This window comes from Pogona vitticeps, chromosome 6 (genome assembly GCF_051106095.1).
Source record: "Pogona vitticeps strain Pit_001003342236 chromosome 6, PviZW2.1, whole genome shotgun sequence".
NCBI lineage: Eukaryota > Metazoa > Chordata > Lepidosauria > Squamata > Agamidae > Pogona > Pogona vitticeps.
In genome coordinates, this window is record NC_135788.1 from 6,123,622 (window position 1) to 6,143,293 (window position 19,672).

Consider the following 19,672-nt stretch of genomic DNA (forward strand, 5'->3'; position numbering starts at 1 on the left):
GCAAAAAATAGTCTGAGCAACCCCTGGCTTTCTTTTATTAGTTCATAGGTAAGTCAGCCCACAGTGTGGTACCAGAGCAACAGATGAGTGGTAAATGGGAACTAGGGAGACACAGATCCAAAATTTCTCCTAAATCATGAGGTTTTCATAAGTGATTGTTATCAGAATGGCGCTACCCTAATCTACATTCTTGTTGTGAGGACAGAATGTAGAAGGGAAAAAAGATGAACACCCTATTGATCTATTTGGAAAACATTAATGTAATACAGTGAATAAACATGGTACTTTGTAAAAAAAAAATTAAGAACCCATCTCTCCACTGAAAGTAATCTAAGGTCTGTGGCCATAGAGCTGGCTTGCTATTTAATTCAGTCTTATGTATTGGATTGAAAACAACATTTCTCTTCTGTGAAAATGATGCCCATGTGTTGCTCAGCTCTCCCCCACCCCCATTTTCTCTCCTAGTTTCCCTTTCATCCTACCCTTTGAGGCCTTCTCTCCTCTTTTCTAGCTACCAGGCCATGGCCTAGATCCAAGGCAGACTGCAACTTGGCTTCCGTTTTGATCTAAACATACAAGTGGTAGAAGGGTAGTAGGTATAGCCACTGTTGCCATAAGGGTCTAAAACCCAGGTGGTAGTCCCACTGACTGGAATTCTGTTGTTTAACTACAGAGGTGTAACTCAATGTTACGCCTGTGGTAGATGCAATAATGCAAAGGGAGGAGTGCTATCCGCAAGAACGTCCACTGGTGCAGTGTGCAATCAATCGCAAAAGGAGCCATGTGACCGACGGTGCAATCGGATGTGAGATTATATTTCTTTTAATAAGTGGTAAATGAATGCACACTATTGAGAAATTATGTTTTTCCAATACCACATGAACAACATTAACAGTATCCTTCCAAACGTATTTAGTTTTTAAGTCCTATTGAGTTCAGTGCAACTTACTCACAGGTAAAGAGCGGGTATAGGTTTGCAGCCTACCTCCTACAATCTAAATCCAGTCCCAAGTAGAGCAGATACTCTAAATCAAAGTAAGTTATATAAGTGGTAGCCCTATAAAATTCAATGGGTTTTCTCTAGTGGAAGCCAACAACTGGACTAAGGCTAATATATTCGTTTCCTGCTTTATGTAATGATTTTTTTTTTTTTTTTTTTTTGCACCAAATCATTCAGAGAGCCTCTTGCAACCACATGGCCAGTCCGTTTCTGGCTAGACCTTCGCAGTGAATTTTTCAACGAAGGGTTGACTTCTGTTCACGGAAAGGAACTGTAAGGATGCAAAATGGATGACTTGATGTTGCTGGGTGCTAATAACTTCCGCCCCTTCACGCGCGAATCTTTGGCTGCCATTGAGAAGCGCATTGCGGCCAAGAAAGAATGCAAAGACCCACCCCCTGCGGAGAAGCTCCGCCCTCAGCTGGACCTGCAACAATTCCAGAAGTTGCCTGCCCTTTACGGGAACCTTCCCCCAGAACTCATTGGCGAGCCCCTGGAGGATTTCGACCCCTACTATAATGATCAGAAGGTGATGCAATTGTGTTGTGGCTTGTAGAATTTGTTGATATCATGAGAAACAAACTAAGCTTCAGGAGTGGATTCTGCCTCAGCTGCTTAATGACAGCTAATTAATACTGCTAAATGTCACATTCATGTATAAAGGGCTAACTTTCCTTGAGCAAGGCTTTGTAGCTGAAGCAAAAAATAAGTTACCTGCTGATGAAAATAAGGTCGAAATCATGCTACCAAGAGATCAGTTTCTAAAAGGGTAGCCTTATTAGTCTGCTACCACAAAAAACAATGTGTTGGTTCTAGACTTTCAAACTTGGAATAGACCCAATGAGATCAAGCTAGCTCTTGGTATGATGATGAAACATAGAACCATCCACTGTTTCTGGCAACATATTAAAGTACCTAATACTTCTCTTTAAAATCAAGTCAAAAGCCTGCCCACATCTTAACACACTTCTTTCTCCCAGGGCATTTTGGGGATGGCATGGTTAGTTTCAGCAAAGATATTGCCCGATAGCCAGAGTAAACCAAGTTGTCCTGCAGCAAACAGAACAGCAGGCTAAATGACCATGTAGTCATCCTCTTAGTAAATACAGACCAGACCAGCATGTAAGCGCTTTGCAATGTGTAACATAAACGTTAACGTTCATAGAATATTGTTTTAGTTGATGGTACTTCCTTCACAGACCTTTATGGTGTTGAATAAAGGGAAAGCTATCTTCCGATTTACAGCCACTCGTGCACTGTGGATCCTTAGTCCCTTTCATCCAATCAGACGAACTGCAATTAAAATTTTGATACATTCATATCCTTTATACTGAGAAAAGGTGACTTTCCTTTTGTATTTGCTTCCAACTTTTGTTGCTGAGAAAGCCCAACATCTTTAGGGAGAGGTGCAAGATAGACCCGTGGTAATGTGGCACACCTTTAGCGAGGAGTTATATGTTCTGTTTATCAGTTTTTAATAACCAGAGTTTGCATGAATGCCATTAGTTGTATGTGAATAATATTTGCAGTCATCAAGCAGTCAATATGACATCAAAATGAACCTGGGAATCCACAGCAAATATTTGTTTCATGTTTATAAAATTGCTTCCCTTAACTCCAGCGACTTACATTGTTCACCATGTTTATCATGGTTACTATCTTCACTAACTGTGTCTTTATGGCTCTTTCCGAATCATCGCAAGATTCGTCAACCAATTCCTCGTCCAAATATGTTGAGTAAGTACTTTTGACAAGATGATTTCTTCTTAAACTCTGTTATATGTGTCTAACTCCGAGATGAAGGTAAACTTAAACAAATGGCATATAATTTAGTCCTTCCGATAGCCAGATTAGCTGGATAGTTGTATTGGGCTGAAGAGGCAGAGATTGGGGGGGGGGGGGTTCAATTCTCCGCTGTGTATCCCAGAAAACCCATTGTGACCTTTAGCCACGTGGCCCCTGCCTGCTTCACCACACAAGGAGCTCACGCTATGCCTTCTGACCACTTGAGACGTTTCTTATTTCCTTGCTGCCACCAGTGGATTTTCTTTTATCCACAATACCAAGAACTGTAGAGAAACACTGGTCTGATTACTGCCGACAAAAGTTATTTATTTATTAAGGTGTATTAAAGTTGTTCAGGATCACAGATGTTCTTTTATTTAATGCTTACAATCCAATCATCCAAGCGTCAGATAACATTCTACATAAACAATCACCACCTAGTATATTTATTGATCTTGACCAGCTTTTCACTATTATTTATATCTTACCTCAATCTCCCCGACTCTCTCTCTCTCTCTGTGCAATTTCTCTCTACCACTTTCAATGACCAACAGTCTCCACCATCAACTTCCTCTTCTCTCTCTTGCCAAGCCCCTTTATCTGGTGACTCCGCCCCTCCACTCCTCTCATAGGCTCATGTAAATGAGACCCTGAATGTGATTGACAGGAGTGACGTGGGGCGACCGCCATACCCATCTTGGGCGGCCTTGGGCACACTGAACAGTCTCGAGGATTCCCCAAGAAGAAGGGGATCATAAACCATTTCTGAGTATTCTCTACCTAGTAAATGCTGAAAAGGATCACCACCTCTTATGGTTGCTTTGTATGTTCTTTTCCTCTTCATTTTTACAATATTATTATTACTATTATTCTGATTGTGCTTTTTGTAATAGTTGTTTGAAGTCTGCCTAGGAACTGCCTTTTGTTGGGCAGATTTAAAATCAAATAAACAAGTATCTCGCAGTCTTTGTAACTGAAATTTATTTATTTATTTATTTATTTATTTATTTATTTATTTATTTATTTATTTATTTATATGCCGCCCACACTACCCGAAGGTCTCTGGGCGGCTTACAACATTTAAAATACAATAAAACGGCAAAATAAAAGGGCAAAATAATTAAAATACAATTAAAATATATACAGTGGGGTCTTGACTTGAGAACTTAATCCGTATTGGAAGGCGGTTCTCAAGTCAAAAAGTTCTCAGGTCAAATCTGCATTTCCCATAGGAATGCATTGAAAACCATTTGATCCGTATCGGCTCTTTTCTGTCCATAGAAACTAATGGGAAGCTGCTATTCTGCCTTGGACCACTAGAGGGGGATATTTTGTTTCTTTTTTTCTTAGGTCAACAAAGGTTCAGGGAAGGCAGGGAAAATACAGTACCAGGCAGTCTGAAGACTGTCTCCCAATCCACTCTCTAAACGCTGGGAGGAGTGAGGAAGCAGACAGGCACCCTTTTCACTGGCCAACAGTTAACTGAAAGTTCACATTTTGCACTTTCCCTGCCTCCCACGTGTTTTTTTTTAGTTCATAACTCAAATCTAAGTATGTAAGTCAAGCCAATATTTTCCTATGAGAGCGGTTCTTAAGTCAAAATGTTCTTAACTTGGGCCGTTCTTAAGTCAAGACCCCACTGTACTCTAGAAATTGCCATGAGACCCACAGCTGATATTATTTCAATTAAAAGCCTTTTGGAACAGGAAGGTTTTGACCTGGCGCTGAAATGTCATCAATGTCGGCGCCAGACGAATCTCAGTTGGGAGGGCATTCCATAGTCCGGGAGCAGCTGCCGAAAAGGCCCTTTGTCTGCAAGCCGTCCCTCTTACCTCCTTGAGAGAGGGGCTCTTTCAAAAGGGCCCCCTGGTTAGATCTTAACTGCTGGGTAGGTTCATATGGAAGGAGGCGGTCCTTCAGGTCCTTCTTTGGAGGATTATAGGTGAAAACAGACTAAAAATAAAAAGTGGGGGGGAATGGAGAAAACTCTGGTGGTGGCACATTAAAGACTAACTTTTATATTTTTTTAATGTGAGCTTTTGTGGACAAGTCCACTTCATCAGTCATAAGAGAAGGAGATATGACATGGCAAATATTTATACATGGCACCAGAGTGTAGATATCAAAATACAAAGATTATGGTTGGTTGGTAAGAAAGTCAGTGATATGATGTGATATGATAGTGTATTTGATGTGCAAGACTTTCATAGAAGCTAATGCTGCAGAAGATGTGAGAACCTATTTCATAAATTCACAATGGTAAAATAACAATGCTAGAGTAATATGAATGTTAATTGGATGGGCTATTTACAGTCATTGATGAACTCCCCTCCCTCACTACAAGTTTTTCTTTGTAATCTGCCCAGAGACCTCTGGGTAGTTGGGCGGCATATAAATTGAATAAATAAATAGTGTTTGAATTACCCCAGACAAGGGATGACCACAAGAGCAGAGTAAAGAATCTGTTTTACCTTTAGGGCAAGCTTTCTGTTTCTCTCTGTTGAATAGGAAGGATTTCTGCCAGTCTTAAAATCCTGGAGAACAGAATAAGCACAATAAACACTTTCTGAAATGAAATGAAATATTCATTTCTTTGGGAGGGGAACAGACATTTTAAAAGTTCTTTAGCCCCTCTTAATGCATAGTGAATTAGTACCTTAGTATAGGTTTTGTAAGAATTGCAAGAACAGGGGGTAAATTAGGTTAATATTTGTGTAATGTTTTTGTTGTTTGTGTTATCCTGCTTTCTGTGTCCACGTTATTCTCCAGGAACACGTTTACTGGCATTTATACTTTTGAATGTCTTATCAAAATACTGGCAAGAGGCTTCTGCTTGAATAAATTCACCTTTCTTCGAGACCCATGGAATTGGTTGGATTTTAGTGTCATTGTGATGGCGTAAGTGACATTGTTGACTTTTTATGTGTTTGCAGCTGAGTAATAGTAGGCTCCCCTTGTTTCCTCTCAGACATTTGACGGTAGTGGTTCAAAAGGGCAGTGCAAATTATATACGAGTCTTGCTTCTCAAGCTCTCTAAAAAGAGATGCAGATCCTGAACCTTTAATAGTTGTGTGAGGAGGGAATTTCTGCCAGTCAAATTTATTATTATTTATTATTTTATTTACTGGATTTTTACCCCGCCCCTCTAGACAATGTCTACTTGGGGTGGCGTACAAATAAAACACGGCAATATATACATATGTAAAATAATAAAATTTTCAGTTATTTATAATTACAATTTGAGTAAATTGATTACCTACTAAAACATTGCCAAGATGGCCTACCATGAGGAGAAAGAAAAAGAAAAAGAAAATGAAAAGAAAGAAACACCACAACCAGCTCCAGCTATTGAAATTCCCTCTTCTTTACAACATTAAAGCTTCATGATCCTTGTCTTCTTCTTATTTTTTTTAATGTTGGTGCCATCCCCCAGGCAAATGCTGATTCGAGGCATTCAGTTCTGTTCTAGATGGTGAACATAATGGGAAACACAGAGTTCTGCTTTAAAATTCTTAACAAGAATGATCAAAAAGCAAGCTTTGGGGGGGGGGAGAAAAGAAAAACTCTGAGAAGCTGCTGTGAGGAAATAATACTTTCTTATCTGCAAACCTACTGCATGTTGAAAGTGTTTGCCTTATTTTTCACAGAGGTGGTTGTAGAAGAGGTAGGCGTGTTAGTCTGTGCAAGCATGATCAGTAAAAGCAAAAAAAAAATTAAATAAAAACAAAAACCAAAGAACAGTGTTGTTCCCTTCCATTTTACATGATTTATTTGGCTTGTATCAATCAGAGTGGCTCCCTGCACTCATCCTGCCCAGTTTTTAGAAGTACAGCCTTATTATCAGGACTCCTCCTCATGCTTAGCTGGAGGTGTACTGGCTGCTATTGGCACCCTTCCCGAGCCTTTAAAAGCAAGCGGCGTTAGCAGGCAGAAAACGCTGGCACTTCCCTCAGCATTTATTTTCTCAAACACAAAAGAAGAAAGGGCCCGTGCGTTTTTACTCAGTGTGGAGAAGAGAGAAATTTAGCGGGCACTTCTTGTGTTCCATAGGGATAGGATGGAGAAATTTTGTGTTCCATAGGGATAGGATGGGGGAATTTTGCCTTTTTCGTGTCCTGTCCTTTTATCCTACCATGCTGGGGCCAAATCTTTATATTGGAATCGTGTTGCTGTACCTTAGTGCGTCAGAAATTTTGCTGAGGGAAAAACTAAAGCCCTCCTTTAAAGGGAAGGCCACAATCCACGCCACTTTGCCTCAGGTAAAATTGAATTTCACACCTCAAGAGGGCTCACACCTAAAACCCAAAATGGACAACTGTCTAAGAATTGTCCTGAGCGATCGGAAAGAAAGCCGAAGAGATGGAAATGTCAGAGATAGCTGTGAAAGCTATAACATGCCATTACAAGCCTCCATTTGGCCACCATTTTATCCCTTAGTAAATAAAACCAAAGTCATGAATCTAAGACTCAGATGTGGCATGGCCTAGTTTGTCTTTGAGAAATTGTGAGGTAGAAAGGTCTCTCTCTCACACACACAAATACATGCAAAAGTACAACAGGCTACATCTTCTCAAAATCCTCACATTGAAGATAAAAGTCCCTCTGTAGCTTCTAGGCTTCTATAATAATTATTTAACTGTCAAGGCTCGGCTACACCAAGAGAGATACTTCTCCCCATTGTTTAAATTATGCATGCTCTACAATAAATAAATAACTTTTGACATCTAAATAGCATTTCCTCCCTCATCTGTGGTGAACGCACAAAATGGAGGACAGGGTTCCACTACCTTTATTAACTGTGCTGAAAAGGAAAATGTCAGCAGGTGTAGTGTGCATAGCTACCTCTTCAGGTGGTCCTATTACACCTGCCAAAAATTCCTCTTCTACCCCATACCTAAAGTACAGGAGCCCTGTTCTCCATTTTATGCGGCCCAGTGCCACCCTATGGAGTGCTGTCAACTCACAGGCCATGCTTTATGTGAAAGAAATAACGAGCCATGGCATTCCATGCTAGTTAAATTAATGTACTGTTCCCCTCCTTCATCCAGGTCTGTTGGTGTTTCTAGCCAGTGGGTGAACATTGAGTGTCCAATGCAGCATTTACCTCCCCACCCAACCTCAAATGTGTGTAATCATAATATGGGATATTTGTAATAAATCAATATGGGGTATCCTTCTTGCTTCTCACATTGGTTTTTACAGATATGTGGGAGCATCTATTGACCTGGGCAACGTTTCGGTTCTTCGGATGTTCCGCGTATTGAGAGCTTTAAAAACCATTTCCATCATCCCAGGTATGAACGTCTTTGAATAATTTCTATCAGCTACACATTGGCGTTGGCTAATACATCATTGATATACTGAATGCACGTGTTTCTCTTGATTAGAGACAGTCTGGTGGTACTTGTCTCCATTTGCCTTTTTTTTGGGATATACATGGCATGAAACAGTGGGCTAAAAGATGTTATTTTCCAAATTCATTCCCCTCTCCCATCATCCGAAGTATATGCTGAGAGGAGAATATGGGCATCTTTCTTTCAGCACACATGCATTTTTCTTATAACCACATGACAAGCACCAATTTCTTCTCCCACATAACTATCAAAGGTATAAGAGCCCTGGGCCTTTTATGCAGCCGCTTGAATGCTTAAAGGTCCCGTAATCTCTTGCTGTGACTCGTGTATCTTTGTTTACTTGTCAAACATAATGAATGTACCTCACTAGGTGAATATCAATGTATAAGCGAGCTTGCAGAGAACGGTACCTTCCCCCTCTTCCTCTATCCAAGGGTGTCTGCAGGAGTCTTTTCATGGAAGGACCAAAGATGCATAATATTATGTTACCACAATTTGCTAGCATGGTGCATGCCACTACAACCCATTGCATCTCTCTGTGTATGCTAAAATATTCAGAGAGCAAGCACACACACTGCCAGCTGCCCCCATGAAAACCCAAGTCCCTTTGGATATTTTCTTCTTCTTTATCTTCATCAGAGGAGTTGGAGAAAATACAAGTGATGTATCTTAAAAATTCAGGTTAAAAAGTAGCGACCCTAACATAATGTCTATTCATTCATTCATTCATTCATTCATTCATTCATTCATTCATTCATTCATTCATTCATTCATTTATTTATTTATTTATTTATTTATTTATTTATTTATTTATTTATTTATTTATAATCTGCCTATCTAGTTGAACGACCACTACCAAGTCAGTAATTCTTCTCGAGTTACAGTGCACCTTCGACTTACAGACGGCTCCACGCACAGACTTTTCGAGTTACAGACGTCTCTGGCTGCAAAATTTAGGTTCGACTTGCAGCCGGAGAATCGACCTTCAGACCGGGAAAAAAAACCCAAAATGGAACCAAAATGGAACAAAAACGGCCGGTTACGGATTAATCGGTTTTCAATGCACTGTAGGTCAATGGAGCCTCGACCTACAGACTTTTTGACCTGCGGCCACCGTTCCAATACGGATTAATTCCGTAAGTCGAGGGTCCACTCTATTCTGACCTGCGTTCCATCCATCTCATTCTTCTGCCCATCTCTGTTCCCTTGCAGGTCTAAAGATAATTGTCGGCGCCCTTATCCAATCAGTTAAGAAACTTGCAGACGTTATGATCCTGACCGTTTTCTGCCTGAGTGTCTTCGCTCTCGTTGGCCTTCAACTCTTTAAAGGACATCTGAGGCACAAATGTGTCAGGAACTACACAGAATATTTTATCAGCGAGATGAAACGATTACAGTATCCCAATGAAACATCTTTTCTGTATGAAGTCAACCTGACTTCATATATGGACTTCATCAGGGATAAAGGTATGTGCTCTCCTCAGCTCCTAAAAAAAATAATGGCTCTTTTGCACCTTTTGATTCCATTGGTTGAAGAAGGCCATAGGAAATAAGGCATACATTTATGCAACAGCTCATTGTTACAGCTATAGGATGCATGACTGCTAAGTTTCCTTTGAAACATTGTTATTTGAATCTTTTTTCAGTCTCATAAGCATACTTCTAGGAATGATGTGATAGTAACAGAAGAAAAATATTAAGTCATACCAATATAATTCTCAGGACATGTTACTGGGAAGAACCACATGTAAATGTATATATACACTGTCAGTCCAATTCTGTAGAATGTTGGTAATTGCTATAACAATAAGTGCCAGGAATCATCTTTCTTTCTTTCTTTCTTTCTTTCTTTCTTTCTTTCTTTCTTTCTTTCTTTCTTTCTTTCTTTCTTTCTTTCCTTCCTTCCTTCCTTCCTTCCTTCCTTCCTTCCTTCCTTCCTTCCTTCCTTCCTGCCTGCCTGCCTGCCTGCCTGCCTGCCTGCCTGCCTGCCTGCCTGCCTGCCTGCCTGCCTACCTACCTACCTACCTACCTACCTACCTACCTTATCTATCTATCTATCTATCTATCTATCTATCTATCTATCTATCTATCTATCTATCTATCTATCTATCTATCTATCTATCTATCTATCTATCTATCTATCTATCTATCTATCTATCTATCTATCTATCTATCTATCCTTACTGTGCTTATATGATCATGAAATATAAAAGTACATGAAACTTCTTCCCAATGTGTTGTGCCAATCAGAATTCTATAACTTTTCTTGTAATTATCAGTACCATTCCAAAAGTCCCCCCACTGGCCTTAAAACTTGAGAATCTAATTCAGAAAGGTTAGACTTTGTAAAAGTGATCAAAGGGAAAAGAAAGAAGTGAAGCCCAAAGTGTTAAGGTTGAATTGATTTCAACAAAACTTCCATTTGATTACACAAGAACAACTTTATGTGGATGGAGTGATAAAGCGGTGTTACCCTTTTGGTGTTGCCTTTTTTTAAAAAAAAAATATATCCCTAGTTCTGAGATGTTTTGAGATGGCCGGGGAATGCTGTACTAAGATACTGCAAATCAACTTTATACCTCTGGGGCAACATTCTGGAACAGTTGAAATCATATAAGTATTGAACTGCCTTTCAAAAATGACATTGGAGTTTCGACACAATGTTTGACTTTTATAATGCATAACTTGCCTTGGAAAAGCTACTTTTCTGATCTATCAACATTAGTACCTCCAAGCCAGCATGGCCACCGGCTATGTTGAGTAGGAGTCCTGAGATTTATAATCCAAAAGATAACATTTCCAAGCACTATGTGTGAACACTAACAACATCACACTATACTCCACTCCACTTCTCTAGTGCAGGTGCTACAAAGAGTTTGGAGGCATTGACTTCTGCTTTTAAACTGAGTTCCATAATATCTAATTATTAAAAAGCCAGGATCATAACCATGGTTTAATCCTGGCTTGTTTGGAGAAACTTGGGTTTAGAATTTACTCATAAACATATTCACCTAAAATTTCACTCAAAATTATGAGATTTTACAGTAAAACCAAGTGACAAAATGGCAGGGAAATCAACAAAATTGCATGATAAAGCAATAAACTTATAGGTTTTATTTTTTAAAAAAGGCTTGGTTAATTAGGAGACTCTTACGCTGAAATTCAGAACAAAAGACCAAGTAAGCTGTTTTACAAGGATATTCCATGGGTTGAAGATGACATGGCCCTTCTTTAAAAAGGCCTTTCTCTGGCTGGAAACAGATTATTAGAGAGAGCCCATACTTTAAGCCAAAAGGACTGGGTCAGGAGGAGCCGCTGTATGTTTACATCAGATGCTGCTGATAAAGGATGTGAGTGGTTCAGTATAGTGGACTTGTACAGCAAGAGTTAGATGACCTAATAGCAGGAAATGATTAACCAAAAGCTTATGTGAATGCATGTTGCTACCTTAAAAACCCACAGACATCAAGGGGGAGGCTGGGAAAGAAAGCGTTGTGTTGACAACAAGACGTCTGGAGGAAGAGCGGAGCCATAAAATTAGACAGATTAGGAACTGACTTCCTTTCAGACCCTAATGGATATCACTAAAAAAATTAGCTTTTTGTCATAAAAACTGACTTTTTGGGAACTTATATTTGTCTCATTTTCTCTTTGGCAGATAATTACAAATTTAAGAATGGCACTAAAGATTATTTATTGTGTTCCAATAGCTCAGATGGTGGGTAAGTGTGTTTAACCGTCATTCATTCTATATTTTTAAAGACGTTCCTGCTTGCTCTGGCCATCGGCTAGAACGTAGATTAAAACTGAATAGAAAGAATGATTGCTAATTCAGATAACATCACTATAAACCCTTAGGAAGAGATTTTTTCCACTAGTTGTGATTTCAATCCATCCCTTTTTCTTTCTCCTCCCTGTCCAAGACCTACACTCTAAAATTCTTTTTTTCCCCCCAATGGAAGCTATTACACAGTAATATCGGCACATCCTTTTGGTGCACCAAATCTTGGTGAATGCTCCCCCATGTGGTGAGGTGTACGATTTACCACTAGTTCCCATAGATAAAACTGTTTAATGCTGAAGTTTTCAGACAAATCTTCACAAAAAGAAAATTCTTCACAAATATTCTCATGTACTGGTGTGGTTTCTTTTTCACATTTGAACACGGGAGATTTGTGTCACTTAGAAAGCTATTATCCATAGCTCCTGTCCGCCGGAGTACATATGCCTGAAGGTTGGAGAGAACCCTGACTATAACTTCACAAGCTTTGATACTTTCGGATGGGCCTTTCTCTCCCTGTTTCGCCTTATGACACAGGATTATTGGGAACGCCTCTATCAACAGGTAGAGATTTATTCTTCTTATTTTTTTCTTAAAATAAACAACCTGTGAAGAAATTGCTTTGAAATGGGTGCTCTGCGGCAAAGTTGTAACTAGCAATTTCGGTGCCCGGGGCATCCGTTTTCTATTGGTTAAGCCTGGATCACACAATATTGACATACACAAAAGAGGAGACTGAGAAATGAGGAGGCCCGTCTGAGCAACTGGGCTGCAGGGAGGGAGAGGGACTCTTCTGGTGCAACACTTTAGATTCCTGAAAAAAAAAACACAACACCAACAACCCTGGACAACTCCACCAAAAGCTGATGCTTGGCTAGGGGGCCAAAGTGGCCAACCTGTTCTTGAGGGAGACAAGAAAGAACAACCTGGGGGAAGGGAGCATCCTTCAAGGGTGGCAGACGCTGACTGTGTCTCCCCTTCCCTCTCTGTTCTCTCTACCCCCTGCCATTCGGGGAGGCAGGAACGGACAGAGACAGCCAGACCTCCCTCAAGCTGAGGGAAATTCAGGCCCCCTCCCCTCGGCCCCTTGTCTCCTCCTCCTCCACTCCCAAACCCCCTCCTTGAACAGCGGGCCTGGGCTTGGGGAGACGGGGGCCACAAAGGAACATGCGCCTGGGTGGTATTGATGTGACTACCACTGCTGCTTGCAAGAAGAGGGCAGGAACCACAGTTTTTTGCAAGCTCCACATTCTGCTAGGCAGCGATATGGGTCGCCCAGTTTAAGTAGCTTTGGTCTAAAGCGGTATGGTCTATTTGAGCCATTCTCAATGGAGGCCATACAATATGGCCTTCTGGAGAGTCGGGGGGAGATCCTGGCACATTTGAACAAGGCCACAGAGTGGAAACAATACTTCACGCACCACTTCATCAGGTTCGTTATGCGACTTGGACAATCGTGATTCGGCCTGTCTTTCTCTCATATTGCGTTTACGGCCATGATGGAAAATAGGGTTCAGAAGGGCTGGTCTATTTCAAAAGACAAGGACTGCATAACACCACTGCTGTCACAACCAAGTTTAATGTACAGAACAGGCTGTATATGAAATGCACAGCATGGGAATGACTGTGTTACAGCTGCTTTCCATATGGTTTGGGTAGTGTAAGAAAACCTAGGCTGCTGTGCAAGAAGCATATGTTTGGTGATGGTTCCCACGCTGCATATCCAAAGTCAGATGATTAGCTCAGTAAGCTTAAAGTGATCACTAATGGAGGAGGATGATGATATCAAAACAAGGATGCATAGAGAGAATTAGAGTATTTTTTATAGATTTGCTTGTCACACATTTTCTCTCCTCGATGCCACTTGCTTTCAAGATATTACAGCGGTGCCTCACTAGACGATGATAATCCGTTCCACTGAAATCGCTGTTTAGTGAAATCATTGTCTAGCGAAAAGCATTTCCCCATTGGAATGCATTGAAACCTGTTTAATGCGTTCCAATGGGGAAGAATCGTCATTGTCTAGCGAAGATCGGCCATAGGAAAGACGCTTTGCAAACCGCCGATCAGCTGTTTAAATAGCTTTCTTGCGAAGCTTAGATCCCAAAAACACCCGTTTTGTGAGTGCGGAGGGAGCTGTCAGAATTGTTGTCTAGCAAAAATCAGTTTGCAAAGCAGGGACCAAACATTGTCCAGTGAAATTCCCCTATAGGAATCACTGTTTTGTGAATTGCTATAGCGATTGCAAAATGTCAATGTCTAGCAAAAAAAACTGTCATGCGGATTAACTGTCTGGCGAGGCACCACTGTACTTGGAAAGCATAGCAAGGGGAGTTTACATAGGGTTGCTTATTGCCCACTGTGGAGCGTCTCTTAATCACTGGTTTTCAATATCTGAAGTTGCTTCTGGTGGTGATTGGTTTGGCAGTGGCTGGGTGGGTCTGCCTTAAGATGAGGGACGTGTGTGTGAATTCAGTAACTTTTGATTGCTTTGTCATGCACAGGGTTTGAATGAGTAATGACCATGCGCATTCACCACAGGTCTAGAAAACTAATTCGAAGGATTATGATTACATTAGAAAACCATTTCTTCTTCAAAATGGAAATGGATCGCGCCCAATGCTGGCAGCAAAATGAAGACAAGAGATGACAGAAGAACCAATAAATAAATATGCAGGATAATTTTGGAATTTTTCACCTTTTCCAATATTGCAGTATTCTTTTTTGTCCCATTAGCTGAGCTAATTTTTAGTGCTTTTAAAAAACTGAACGATTAATAACTTCCTAAATATTACTTTCTGTAAGTAAGGAAAATTATATACATAAAAGCTTAAGCAAATATTAAGTACTGTATTCTTTCTAACTTCAGACCCTCAGAGCTTCTGGGAAGATCTATATGCTATTTTTCATGCTGGTTATATTTCTCGGATCATTTTATCTCGTCAACTTGATCTTAGCCGTGGTCACGATGGCATATGAAGAACAGAGCAAAGCCACTATCGCTGAAACAGAGGCAAAAGAAAGGAAATTTCGTGAAGCTATGGAAATGTTAAAGAAAGAACAGGAGGTCTATATGTAATTCTTTGCTAATCTATAACTACTGTGTTTCCTACACATATGGCCTGTCAGTAGTAATTTTCAAACTGTGCAGGGGCATATTAGTATATTGAGAAATATGTTAATTAGATGTATAACAATTTATAAATGCATGCTTTCTGTTCACCCACTGAAGAACTTGTCCAATGTGTTTCTCCTTATTTACTTCTCTTGCGCTTCCTCTTTCTAATCAGTCTTTGTTAAGGTCAATTGCTCCTTCTACCACATACAGTGATGCCTCGCAAGACAAAATTAATTCATTCCACGAGTTGTGCCGTATTGTGAACATTTCGTCTTGCGAAGCGTGGCCATAGAAAAATTCGTCTTGCAAGTCACCCAAAAAATCGCGAAACGCTTTCGTCTTGCAAGTTTTTCGTCTTGCGAGGCATCACTGTATTTGCATCACATGTATTTGACTACTTCAGTTACATCCAGTGTTAAAACTCAGCCAGTTACTTGCCCTTCAAGTGAGCTTTGAAGAAGTGAGGTACATGAAACATGTGGGCTGAGCTCCTTTGAAGGAGGCTACTTTGTGTTTTTAAATACACTCACTTGGAAAACCCTGAAAAGGTTCACCGTAAGTCACAATTGACTTGGTGGCACATTATTATTATTATTATTAGCCTTGAGTGTGTGTGAGTATAATTGAGTACATTCAGTTTTAATTTGGAAGAAAGAGCACCTTGTGTATCAAAACTTTGGGTAGTGTTAGCCTATAGCGTGTCTAGTGCTTTGCAAAAGACTCAGGGTATACAGCCTGTTGATGGTGTGTCAGAACAAGAGACTGGGCCATAGCTATTTTGCTCGTTCAAGATATTTTGCCAGCATTTTCAGGAATGTGAAAGCGGAGCCCACATGTGAAGGACATACTGTATGCAGTTGGATCTGTCCAGAAGATGTTGAGGTATAGTTTGGGAAAGACAACTAGACACATAGAAATGCTTTGTTCGTGGCTATATCTTGGAGACAAATTTTTAAAAGTATATCATAACTGATCTACAGTTATTCACACAAATTTTGCATCATCCCTTCTCCGAGAAGTTATTCATGAGCTGCTTGTCCTCTGGAAGCCTCGAGATACGAGGAAAAATATAAACGGAATCTTCAGGTCTTCACATAGCGAATAAATCTCAATATAAGATTAGGGAATGGCTTTCAAATCATACTGGCCTAAAAAATCCACTGATAGTTCCAACTAAAGGACAGCCATTGAATCAATGACTGAGTAGTAACACTTACATTAAAAATTTCTGGATAGCTCAGTGGTTTAGGCATCTGGTTGCAGATCCAGAGGATGGGAGTTTGATTCCCCTCTTGTGCCTCCTTGACAGGGTCTGGACTTGATGATCCAGAGGGTCTTTTCCAGCTCTGCCGTTCTAAGATTATTATTATAATATTATTATTAAACCCCATTGATTCAGTGGGTCCCCTCTAGTTACACTTACCCAGTTGGTTTCAGAGCTGCCTGTTCAGAAACTCAAAACCCAGGGTTAAAACACAGCTATTATGAGGGACGTGGTGGCGCTGTGGGCTAAACCGCAGAAGCCTGTGCTGCAGGGTCAGAAGACCAGCAGTCGTAAGTTCGAATCCACGCGACGGAATGAGCACCCGTCGCCTGTCCCAGCTCCCGCCAACCTAGCGGTTCGAAAGCATGCAAATGTGAGTAGATAAATAGGGACCACCTCGGTGGGAAGGTAAACAGCGTTCCGTGTCTAAGTCGCACTGGCCATGTGACCACAGAAAGATTGTCTTCGGACAAACGCTGGCTCTATGGCTTGAAGAGCGGGATGAGCACCGCCTCCTAGAGTCGGACACGACTGGACAAAAATTGTCAAGGGGAACCTTTACCTTTACTTTATTATGAGCAAGAAAAATATGTCAAGTCTGACATTTAAAAAAACACTTTAAAATCATGGAAGAAAGGGTGGGGGAAACACACCTGTGGCTTATTCAGATTAGCCCATAGAATCAATACCTGTGGTTTGGATGTTATCATACCACCCAGTAATTTTTTTTTTTAAAAAAATTGGAGATGTGATTTCTCATTTCATTCCTGTGTTTCTACATTTTTTAGGAATTAGCTGCCAAAGACTGCGACAGCATGTCTTACAGTTCATTTGAAGTCTCACCGGTAGCATCTAAGGAGATAAAAGAACGAAGAAACAGAATGAAGAAGTTATCATTAGGGATGGAAGAATCCGCGGAAGATCCAAAACTCCCTAAATCACAGTCTAGTGACAGCCATCAAAAAACGGTAATTCGGTGTTTCAGGCCTTGCTTGTCCAAATGTCTTTAAACTTTAATTGCATTTTCCCCCCATGAATGAAACAATTCAAACTGAGATGGTGTGCGCATGCAGAAACCAAAAACTGAAACTAATCTACTTCTTAATTTTTCCTGAGGAAGTGGACTTGTCCATGAAAGCTCACATAAAAATAGAGCAGTCAGTTTTTCAGGTGCTGCAAAATTTTTGTCTTCATTATTTTTCATTCTGTTTTTGGCCGATGTTCTTAATTGTTATTTGTTATCTAAAAGTACCACCTGCATGAATGATATCTGGATAACTTATATTTTAAAAATCAGTTCTTTATTTGAAAAATAAAGCTTTCCCAGCGCTAGAAAACTGGTCCAAACATAGTGCCAATCAAGGTATTAATTAATTGGCACATAGTGCACCCACTGAACCTTCTGGACACTCTTCAAGGATAGTGCCACATACTGCTCATTTCAGTAATCAACGCACAATATAACAGAGGCAGAAATGGCTGTTGCAAAGCCAGGCCAACTCAGGAAAGTTCTTAATTGGTACACTTCATACCTGCTAAAATTTTCTCTTCTAAGAAACTATTAACCAGTCCAGAAATCCTGTTCTCTTTTTCATGTGGTGACACTAGAATAGGGACACCTCCAAGGAAGGAATCATTCCAGCTTATCCATCATAACACTTTTGCTAGAGGAGACTACCTTCTTCACTCAATAATAAATCAAAGATTTAATTTATAGTCAGACTACCTATCTGACCAAAAAAAACACATCAGATTCCATATTATTTATGATGTATTTTTCTTCATTTGAAACTTTCAGGCTTTCTTTACCCACAGTTACGGTCCTGCTTCAAATCCGACCAAGCGCCGGCCTAGTCACGGAAGTATATTTAATTTCCACACATCAAATCGAGATTCGAAAGCTGAATATGGCGAGGATGACTCTAGCAGTACTGGGGAGGCTGAGACACAGCGTGGCTCGCTTCTGGCTTCACGAATAGGGAGGCGGTCAAGTATCCAGAGTCAAGTCAGCTACAGTTCCCGCCCAGCTACTCCAAGCTACATGTTGCCCAGCAGATGGAACCCTGGAGATGATTACACTGGAACCGTCTCATTGATGGGGAGCAGTGGAATTAGACCACTCACTGAGCCTGTATCAGGGGAAGGGCTCTTGCTGCCTCCACTTATGGAAACACCCGACAAGGGAGATCTAGTGAGTAGAAAAGGCAAATAGGCTGATGTGATGCTAAGTAGTATCTGCCAGATATGGCTATCCATCAGAGAAGCACATGGGTTCTGGCCCCAAAATGCACATGTGAAACCATCTCAGGACATTACACAAGCACACGAACATGTCAGCAATGCTGTTTCCTTGCTGGGAGCGAGCGGAGAGCTTTTTATCACTCCCCCCGCCTAATCATTGTGAGGCGGAACTGCTTTATTGCTAGTAGCATTGAAGAAAGAGTGATAGGTGTGTTATATGTTTGAAATCAGTGTGAAATCAGTGGAGAGGGAGGGTGAGCAGTTAGCAATGGCAGCATGGAATTTGCACATCCCCAAGAAAGCCATACTTAAAAGGGATTGAGTTAAACCCCAGAAGCACAGTAGAGCCATAACTATCAGTTTTGGCACCCAAGGCAAGTAATGCAAATTGTGCCCCCAAATCAACTTTGTAATTCATGACATGAAAATGATACAACAAGCAGTTGTGAGACTGAACACCTTGCCAGCATCTCCCTTCCTCAACAAAGGGTCATCAGTGCTGTAAGACACACACACACACACACACACACACACACACACGCACACGCACACACGCACACACACACACACACAAGCTAACTTTCTGCTGTCCAGTCCAGAGGCCTTGTCCTCTGTCGTCCCCTTCTCCTCTTGCCTTCACACTTTCCCAACATCAGGGTCTTTTCCAGGGAGTCTTCTCTTCTCTTGAGATGGCCAAAGCTTCAGGATCTGTCCTTCCAGTGAGCACTCAGGGTTGATTTCCTTCAGAATGGATAGGTTTGCTCTCTTTGCAGTCCAGGAGACTCTCAAGAGCCTCCTCCAGTGGATATAGGACCTATTCATGCTGATAAAAACCAATGATTCAGAACCTCTGGTAACTTGAATGACGTGGAGTTCCTATTTGTCTTCTCATTGGTTAACTGAATCAAAGATCCAAACTTCTCAAAACATCATCCTTCCCACTCCTCATCCCTACCCATTATCTGCACTGTCTCTAAACAGACTCCTTCATATGATGAAGCCCAGAAGAGATTCCAAAATCAGCGCCTGTCAGTGGAGCATTATCATCATCCCCTTCAAAGACAGCGGGCGCCTAGTGCCGTCAGCATCATTACCAGCGTGCTGGAGGGTATGAGCTTCTCTTATTGTA

At 40.8% G+C, this 19,672-nt stretch overlaps 2 protein-coding genes across 2 annotated transcripts in view; both read left to right on the forward strand.

Moving 5' to 3' along the window:
• The first annotated feature begins 1,195 nt into the window (after positions 1-1,195).
• On the forward strand, positions 1,196-8,803 carry LOC144583710 (sodium channel protein type 3 subunit alpha-like). The gene is made up of 6 exons (XM_078378167.1): positions 1,196-1,226; positions 1,312-1,529; positions 2,200-2,318; positions 2,630-2,737; positions 5,555-5,683; positions 7,988-8,803. Exons 1-6 carry the CDS (start codon positions 1,196-1,198, stop codon positions 8,097-8,099), a joined length of 717 nt encoding a protein of 238 aa, XP_078234293.1. The 3' UTR covers positions 8,100-8,803.
• Positions 8,804-9,358: 555 nt separating this feature from the next.
• The window catches only part of LOC110071939 (sodium channel protein type 5 subunit alpha), a 34,577-nt gene continuing 24,263 nt past the window's right edge, over positions 9,359-19,672 (forward strand). The window contains exons 1-7 of the mRNA XM_078378168.1: positions 9,359-9,606; positions 11,798-11,861; positions 12,343-12,484; positions 14,790-14,987; positions 17,091-17,270; positions 18,101-18,493; positions 19,525-19,651. Coding sequence (XP_078234294.1) covers positions 9,408-9,606; positions 11,798-11,861; positions 12,343-12,484; positions 14,790-14,987; positions 17,091-17,270; positions 18,101-18,493; positions 19,525-19,651 — 1,303 coding nt within the window. The 5' untranslated portion in view covers positions 9,359-9,407. The remainder of the gene's footprint in view (positions 9,607-11,797; positions 11,862-12,342; positions 12,485-14,789; positions 14,988-17,090; positions 17,271-18,100; positions 18,494-19,524; positions 19,652-19,672) is intronic.

Excerpts from the sequence above, each read along its gene's own strand:
- LOC144583710 (XM_078378167.1), top strand. The coding sequence starts at position 1,196 with ATGGCCAGTCCGTTTCTGGCTAGACCTTCGC. Across the intron at positions 1,227-1,311 it reads GTTTCTGGCTAGACCTTCGC|CTAATAACTTCCGCCCCTTC; the intron begins AGTGAATTTTTC and ends TGTTGCTGGGTG. Across the intron at positions 2,738-5,554 it reads TCCTCGTCCAAATATGTTGA|GAACACGTTTACTGGCATTT; the intron begins GTAAGTACTTTT and ends GTTATTCTCCAG.